This window comes from Odocoileus virginianus, chromosome 20, assembly GCF_023699985.2.
Source record: "Odocoileus virginianus isolate 20LAN1187 ecotype Illinois chromosome 20, Ovbor_1.2, whole genome shotgun sequence".
Lineage (NCBI taxonomy): Eukaryota > Metazoa > Chordata > Mammalia > Artiodactyla > Cervidae > Odocoileus > Odocoileus virginianus.
Genome location: NC_069693.1, coordinates 45,978,613 through 45,986,166, shown reverse-complemented (window position 1 = coordinate 45,986,166; position 7,554 = coordinate 45,978,613). Strand labels below are relative to the sequence as shown.

The 7,554-nt window shown below is 63.1% G+C and overlaps 2 protein-coding genes across 2 annotated transcripts; one reads left to right on the top strand and one right to left on the bottom strand.

Moving 5' to 3' along the window:
* On the top strand, positions 1-4,454 carry CDT1 (chromatin licensing and DNA replication factor 1). Its single transcript, XM_020911714.2, has 10 exons — positions 1-417; positions 895-1,020; positions 1,099-1,250; positions 1,724-1,921; positions 2,011-2,156; positions 2,302-2,402; positions 2,759-2,947; positions 3,228-3,368; positions 3,459-3,660; positions 3,899-4,454. Exons 1-10 carry the CDS (start codon positions 187-189, stop codon positions 4,060-4,062), a joined length of 1,650 nt encoding a protein of 549 aa, XP_020767373.2. The 5' UTR covers positions 1-186; the 3' UTR covers positions 4,063-4,454.
* Positions 4,455-4,613: 159 nt separating this feature from the next.
* Positions 4,614-7,029, bottom strand: APRT (adenine phosphoribosyltransferase). Its single transcript, XM_070451407.1, has 5 exons — positions 6,884-7,029; positions 6,671-6,777; positions 5,484-5,617; positions 5,153-5,231; positions 4,614-5,035 (listed from the first exon to the last, which is right to left on the bottom strand). Exons 1-5 carry the CDS (start codon positions 6,961-6,963, stop codon positions 4,893-4,895), a joined length of 543 nt encoding a protein of 180 aa, XP_070307508.1. The 5' UTR covers positions 6,964-7,029; the 3' UTR covers positions 4,614-4,892.
* Between the last annotated feature and the right edge of the window lie 525 nt (positions 7,030-7,554).

The window sequence follows — 7,554 nt, the reverse complement described above, 5'->3', positions numbered from 1 at the left end:
GACCAGAGCGCACGCGCCCGGGAGCGTCCATTTCGCGCCAACTCCCCTGGACTAGGTGCCCATGGTCCCGCCCATGGCGGGGGCGGAGCCAGAGCGCGGCGCGAAAATCCGAGGGAAGCGCGGCTGCATTTCCGCCCGCCGGCCCACCAAGGTGCTCCTGCTGCTCCTGATCCCGCCGCTCCCGCCATGGCGCAGCGCCGCCTCACTGACTTCTTTGCGCGCCGCCGTCCCGGGGTCAGCGCCACGCTGCCGCGCGCCAAGCCGGCGTGGCGCACCCCGAGCCCTGCCAAATCCGCGCCCTGCGCCGCGGCTCCGGGTCCCGGCAGCAGCCGCAAGCGCGCCCGCCCGCCTGCCAAGCCCACGCGCGACGAGCCTGTGCCGCCCGCGCGCAAGAGACTGAGGCTGCCGGCTGACGCGGTGAGAGCGCGGGGCGCGGAGGGGAGGGGGAAACTGAGGCCGGGGTGACGGACAGACGGGAGGGAACCCGTGGAGAGGGGAGCGGTACCGGGCGAGGAGGAGGCGGGGCTGCTGGAGGGACCTGCCCTGGAGGAGGGCACCGAGAGGGGGTCTGGAAGCCCGGGGTGAACCTAAATCCACCCCCAGTGGGAGGAGGGGCTGGGCCAGGTCAAGTGCACCTGGTAGGCGGGGTCCTCCCTTCCAGAGGACCTCAGAGACGGCGGGGATGCCGGGTCTGACCGGTGTTGGAAGAGGGCCAGGGGGCTGGTTAACACCAGGCTCGTCTTCAAGACTGGGCGAGGCGTCGGGCCTGGATGACTCGACCTGGCTGTGAGTGGGCGTCTCCTAGTTAATCGAGGGGACTGGAGAGACGCTTTCTGGGAGACGGTGCACCCCAGGGTCTTGTGGTTTCATCACCTTTGGGGTCCTTCCCATCAGGTGTCTGGCCCCGGTTCCCCGGCTGCCCCTGGCTCCCCAGAGCACCCTTCTCTCCAGAGCAAGGAGACAAAGAAGGCTGCTGGCTCAGCTGGTGGGCGACCCTGCCTGGCAGCCCAGGAGAACAAGGTGAGGAGGCTGGACCAAGGGCAGGGTAGGTGGACTGGAGTGGGGTGACAGGTGGGCTGACGCACCCTGTGTCCACAGGTCCCTTCAAAGGTCACGCCATCTGAGCTCAAGTCGTGCCTGCAGCGGGCACAAGAGCTGGGGGCGCGGGTCCAGGAGCTGAAAGCAAGTGCGCAGAAGGATGCTGGGGAATCCAGCGCACCAGAGGATGAGGGACGCCTGGAGGGGCCGTGGTGAGGCCTGGGTGGCTAGGCTCCCCGGGAAAGGCTCAGTTGGTGGGAGGCCTGATGAGGCTGGGCTGAGCTGGGTGTAAGGGGACAGGATCGCTCCTTCCAAAGGGTCAGCATAGTCCACAGGTCTCAGCCTCTGTCTGTGAGAGGGGCCAGTTACTGGGTACCTTTTGCCCGGCTGCATATTGGTCTCCCACCCCCAGGTCATGTGGTTATCATATGCCTCTTAGAGGCAAGATAGCCAGGGCTGGAGGTGGTTGCAGACCCCCCTGGGTGACAGCTGGGTTTGAAGCCATGCTTTTGTCTCTGTCCCTTAGTCGTGCCAGGGAGGCATGTTGGGGCTTTGCAAACTGGAGTATAGTGTATCCTGGAGCAGAACTCCCAGCTCTGGGGTCTCCCCCGCCACTCTGCCCGCTGTTGAGTGCTGGAGGGGGTGGGTCTGGTGCTTCTCTCACAGCCCTGCTCCCTCCCTGCAGTGGAAAGCAGATGCCAGCCTACCAGCGCTTCCATGCCCTGGCCCAGCCGGGGCCCCCGGGCCTTGTGCTGCCCTACAAGTACCAGGTGCTGGCTGAGATGTTCCGCAGCATGGACACCATCGTGGGCATGCTCTACAACCGCTCCGAGACTGTGACCTTTGCCAAAGTCAAGCAGGGCGTCCAGGACATGATGCGCAAGTGAGCAGGAAGCCAGGGCCTCGCCCTGCCCTTGAAGTCTGTGTGCCCTCTGGCACCGGCTTTCTGACCCCTGCACCCTCGTCCCACAGACGCTTTGAGGAGCGCAACGTGGGCCAGATCAAAACCGTATACCCCGGCTCCTACCACTTCCGCCAGGAGCGCTTCATCCCCACTTTCAAGGATGGCATCAAAAGGTCCGATTACCAGCTCACCATTGAGCCACTGCTGGACCACCGTGAGTGTACCAGGCCTCGGGTTCCTGCCCAGTTTGAGCATGGGTGTGAGGCGGTGGGCAGTGGGCCTCATCTGAGACCTGCAGGTGTGGGCTGGGTGACTGGGTAGGCCTGGCCCCGGGGCTCAGGCCCTGACTCTTCCTGCAGAGGCTGGCAGTGCGGCCCCCCAGCTTACGGCATCATGCCTGCTGCAGCGGCGCCAGGTCTTCAGCCAGAACCTGGTGGCCCGAGTCCAGGAGCATCACAGGGTGAGCAGGTGCCCCAGCCTCAGTGCTTAGTTGTCCCTGCTATTGCAGTCCCATCGGATCCACAGGAAATGGGCTCCTCTTAAGGCTGAATCCTAGAGTTCTTTTAACTGCTTTCCCTGGTCGTCTTCTACACGTGGGTGGCTGTAGGGCTGGGCAAACTGGGAACTCAGGGCTGCAGCCTCTGGCCCCCGGAGGCTTAGGAGGAGTCCCATAGATGCTTCTGGGTGCTCTTTGCTTTGCCCCCAGCCTAGCTGAGCCCCTGCGGCTCAGAGGTGAAGTAACTTGCCCATTGCTTAACTGAGACAGGAACTGGGCAGATGTGCCCAGGGTCACTGGGTGCCCCCCTTCTCACATAGGCTTTCCTGGCCTCCCTGAACCCCCCCATGGAGGTGCCAGAGGACCAGCTAACACGCTGGCATCCCCGCTTCAACGTGGATGGGGTGCCTGACATCGAGCCGGCCGAGCTGCCCCAGCCGCCCGCTGTGGAGAAGCTGACCACCGCCCAGGAGGTCCTGGCCCGTGCCCGCAGCCTGATGTCACCCAGGGTAAGGCTGGGGTGGAATGGCCTGACCCCCATGTTGGTGTCTGACAGGCTCCCCCTTTGGCCATCGGCCTCAAGAGTGGGTGGACGTGCCCTTCCCACCGTGGAGCACCACCCACCAGCAGGCACTGCCCTGGGCAGGCAAGCATGGGCCCTGGATGTGCTGAAATGAACCTGGGCTGGATACAGGGCTCCTGGGGGCTCCATACAGATGGGATGAGGGGCCTCCCCTGCAGCTGGATGGGGGAGGCTTCTCCTGACCTCTCTCTTCTTACCTGTCCCAGATGGAGAAGGCCCTGAGTGACCTGGCCCAGCGCACAGCCGAGCCTAGCAGCCCCAGGTCCCCCAGCCTGGCACAGCCAGCCACTCCACCTGCTGCCCCGCCTTCTGCCCTGAAGGGGGTGTCCCAGGCCCTGCTGGAGCGAGTGAGTGTTCAGCGTCTCCATGGTGGGTGGGTGTGTGTGTGCGTGTGTGTAAGAGAGAGACAGGCCCCTGAGCACCCATGCCCACCGCAGATCCGGGCCAAGGAAGCGCAGAAGCAGCTAGCACAGATGACACGGCGCCCAGAGCAGGAGCAGCGGCTGCAGCGACTTGAGCGGCTGCCCGAGCTGGCTCGGGTGCTGCGCAGCGTGTTTGTGTCAGAGCGCAAGCCTGCACTCACCATGGAGGTGGCCTGTGCCAGGATGGTGGGCAGCTACCGAGCAGCCATGAGCCCTGGTGAGTGCAGAGTGAGGGTGGGCACCGCACCCTTGGGGTCACCACCTGAGGCCCCACGGGACTTGCCTGTTCTCTCAAGGCCTCTGGTCCCTTGAGGCAGGGCAGCCCATGGTGGGGTCTCTGTGGGAGTGGGAGCTGCTGGGCAAGGCTGCGAGGTCACTGCCAGCATCTTTTCCTGTCTTGTTATGGGAGGCTCGACAGGGTCCTGGTGCCCAGCCTCACACTCCCCTCTCTGCAGGGGAGATGGAGAAGCACCTGCAGCTCCTCTCTGAGCTACTGCCTGACTGGCTCAGCCTCCACCACATCCGCACAGACACCTACGTCAAGCTGGACAAGGCCGCCGACCTGGCAGGTGTCATGGAGCAGCTAGCCCGCCTGGCCCGTGCGGAGGAGACACTGTGAGCCCGGTGGACACGTGCCAGGCTTGTGTCTTACTCCCTTTTGGAAAATGATGCACTTTGATCTCCCTGTCCTGAGTCTCATGAGGGCCAGGCTGGCCTGGACTTGGGCTGCTGAGCTAGAGGGTCTCTGGTGGAAGGCCCCCTACCTTGTATATAGGATGCAGGGAAAAGGGGGGGGTGGGGGAGGGTAGTGTAGCAGCTAGAGTTAACCTCTCAGGGGCCCACAGGAGCTCCTGGAGGACCCAGTATCACACACGTTCCCCACAAAGGGAGGCCAATGCAGAATCTGAGATTGAGTCTCCCTAGAGCCTCCAGAAGGAAGCAGCTGTGCCCACCCACCCCCTGGATCTTGTATTTGGTCTCTAGACTGTCAGATAAAGTTGTTGGAAGTCAGCATGTTTGTGTGATGAGTTACAGCAACAGGGGAAGGCAAGTTGGGCTGCCCCTGTGTGTGCAGACAGCTCACGGGGCTTGAGAACCACAGACTACTAATGTCAGAAAGTGCTCAGCCTGCCTAGTGGGCCCTTTCACCCACTAGTGGGAAGAAGACTCTGCTCTAGAAAGTAATTTATTCTCATTCCATTATCAACCAGCTGGCAGCTCCTGGCCACAGGGCTTCCAGAGCCCCAGCAGGGCCTCAGGGGCAGCCCTACCCTGAAGAAAGTCACTCAGCCACAGACACAGAGCAAGTCCAGGTGGGCAGCCAGTGCCCCCTGGTAGCCAGTGGAGGTTGCTCCACCTGCCCACGCTGGTCCTCTCTTCCAGGTAGCCAGTGGGGGTTGCTCCATCTGCCCATGCTGGTCCTCTCTTCCAGGTGGCTTAGGGCTGGGGTCACTCGTACTGCAGGAGGGAGAAGAAGGGCACAGCCCCCAGCTTCTCCCTGCCCTTCAGTGAGGTCAGCTCCACCAGGCTTACACACTCCAGCACCTCAGCCCGCAGCTGGCCCAGCAGCTCACAGGCTGCGCACATGGTTCCTGGTGGGGGAAGAAAGGTACCATGGAGACGGCCCCTAGGAAACTAGAGCTGAAGCCTGTTCCCACCCCCACACCAGGCCCCGCACCAGGCCCACTCTGCTGGGGAAAGACCCTCACCACCAGTGGCGAGCAGATCGTCCACAACCACCACCTTCTGCCCTGGTTCCAAGGCATCTCTCTGGATCTCCAGTTCAGCCTGCAAAGGAAAGTGGACATGTAACCTCTAAGTGTCCCCAAAACGGCCTTAGGACACACAGCTGGGGAACTAACAAGGGCCACCTCCTAGGCCCAGTTCTGACCCACCCTGTCTCCTGGCTGTGTCAGCCTGGCCCGGCTCCTCAGCCTCTCTGAGCTCCCATGTCCACTCCAACCATGGCGGCTCCACTGGAGTCCATGGCTTTCCTTTTGGGAATGCACGGTCCACGGAGGCAGCCCCCAGCCTTCTCACCTTCCCATATTCCAATGCATAAGAGGCGCACACGGTGGGGCCCGGCAGCTTCCCTCGCTTGCGGATAAGAATGCAGCCCAAGCCCAGCTCCTGGGCCAGGGACGGACCAAACAGGAAACCACGTGAGTCTAGGCCTGTAGGCGAGACCTGGGGTGTTGGGGGAAGCCGTGTGCTACAGCAGCATTGGGGTCCCTATAGGTTAGGGCTGGACTGTGACATGTAACCATCCTGACACAGGACATATGGCCTTATTGGCTCCAGGCGAAAGCCCAACAATACCCATCAACTTCAGGGATGTTAACAGATTCCCCTATCACCCCAGGACTGCTCTTTGCTGGAGAGTAAGAAGTCAGGAGTTGGGCAGGTGCCACTCCACACAGCCGTGTAAATAGCCATGTGGCCTGGGGAAGTCACCTGACCTCTCTGCAAAGTTCAGCTGCTCACCACTGGTTGGTGGTACCTGAAAAGCCCTTTGCAGATGGCTCAGCATCTGCTCTGGGAACTTCAAGTCCAGAAGGAGAGGTTGTGACTGCACCGGCCACCTTGGGGATGGACTGAGCCCTTCTGGGGGAGCTCAGGGTCTCCTCCCCACCTGGGAGTTTTGGCTAGGGAGGGAGGCTTCTGGAGGAAAGACTCCACCTCTGCTAGCTGGAGCCCCTCCCAGTCCCAAGGCCCAGCAGTGGCCCCTTAGGGTGTTCAGGAGTCAAGAGAGGGTCAGGGATGGGGCTCTCAAGGAGACATGACCTGCCAGAGTCCTCTCGGATCTCCTGGGTTTTCCTAAAACCCTCCACTGGGTACAAGGCCTGGCACAGGGCAGGCGCTCTATACGCAGCAGTAAAAGAACAAGGAAGTTGGTCAGAAACCCCCTGGGGAAAGTCAGCCCGGGAGCCCCATCTGTCCAGGGCTGGGGCAGGAAACCGGGGTGCCTGTCCTCAGCCCGCCGCCGGCTGCCACCGAAGAAGCTGTTCCCAGGCCAATGAAGGGGCCTATTGCCCCACTTGGGATTGTGAAGTCGGGGTAGGGCAACGGGTCTGTTCTTAAAACTTCATTGGGGGCGTCCGGCAGGTCCCCCCCCCCGCCAAAACCCTCCCTAGAGTAAAGAGCCCTCGACACTGCGCCCTCGTGGCGGATGCGCGCAGCCTCGGGGAGGGTCCGGGAACCCAGCGGACACCCGCCGCTCCACTTGCCCGCAATGTAGTCGATCCTGCCGCCGTGGGTCTTTTTCAGGTGATCCGCCAAGAGGCTGATCGAGGCGCGGAAGGAGGCGGGGTCCTTCAGGATGGGCGAGATGTCCCTGGCACGCGAGGATAGGCCTGGTGACTGCCGGACCCACGCAGAGCCCACCGCGCCCCGACAGCCCTGGCCGCGAGGCCCCGTCAGTCCCTCCCGCCGCCCGTTACCTAAACAGCACGCCCGGGATGGGGAAGTCGGGGAAACTGCGGATGCGCCGCGCCACCAGCTGCAGCTCAGGATCCGCCATCGCCACTTCCGCGCGTGTCGCGGGCACGAGGGACTGGCTTGGTGGCTCCGCGCCTGCGCGGGGTCGGAGCCGAGTCCAGGGGGCGGGGTCGTACGCTAGGGGCTGGCTCAGCAGCTCCGCGTTGGCGCGGGAGGGGAGGGGCAGCGGGGCGGGGCCCCAAGGAGCTTGGCCGCCTCCGCCCGCAGGAGGTACCGTATTTCATCGAGTGTTAAGTACAGTCAGTTTTAAGACGCTCGCTTGTTTCTTGTGCCCAGAACACAGGCGTCCCCGCCTCAAGGACGTTCGCGCAGGGCCCAGATGTGAGTCCGGGTTGATGGAGTACACCGTCTACGCAGGCCCAACCAGAGTTTCGGGGAAATCCTTGCCCGGTTTCGGCCGAGCCGAGAGTGCCCGCAGGTCTTCGGCTCAGCTGTGGCCGCACCGACCGGCCTTGCCCACTCTCCTTTCCTCCCAGCGAGTCTCGGCTGAGCTCCGGCAGCACCATACAAGGGGGCCTTACCCCCAGGACCACCCCCCTCCCCCCGCCCCCGGTGCCTGGGGACCGGAGCAAGAAGGGGTTCGGATCAGGGCCTGAAGGGGAGCAGTTCAGAA

Excerpts from the sequence above, each read along its gene's own strand:
- CDT1 (XM_020911714.2), top strand. The coding sequence starts at position 187 with ATGGCGCAGCGCCGCCTCACTGACTTCTTTGCGCGCCGCCGTCCCGGG. Across the intron at positions 1,251-1,723 it reads GGACGCCTGGAGGGGCCGTG|TGGAAAGCAGATGCCAGCCT; the intron begins GTGAGGCCTGGG and ends CCCTCCCTGCAG. Across the intron at positions 1,922-2,010 it reads GTCCAGGACATGATGCGCAA|ACGCTTTGAGGAGCGCAACG; the intron begins GTGAGCAGGAAG and ends CTCGTCCCACAG.
- APRT (XM_070451407.1), bottom strand. The coding sequence starts at position 6,963 with ATGGCGGATCCTGAGCTGCAGCTGGTGGCGCGGCGCATCCGCAGTTTC. Across the intron at positions 6,778-6,883 it reads ATCCCGGGCGTGCTGTTTAG|GGACATCTCGCCCATCCTGA; the intron begins GTAACGGGCGGC and ends CTCGCGTGCCAG. Across the intron at positions 5,232-5,483 it reads ATGCATTGGAATATGGGAAG|GCTGAACTGGAGATCCAGAG; the intron begins GTGAGAAGGCTG and ends TTTCCTTTGCAG.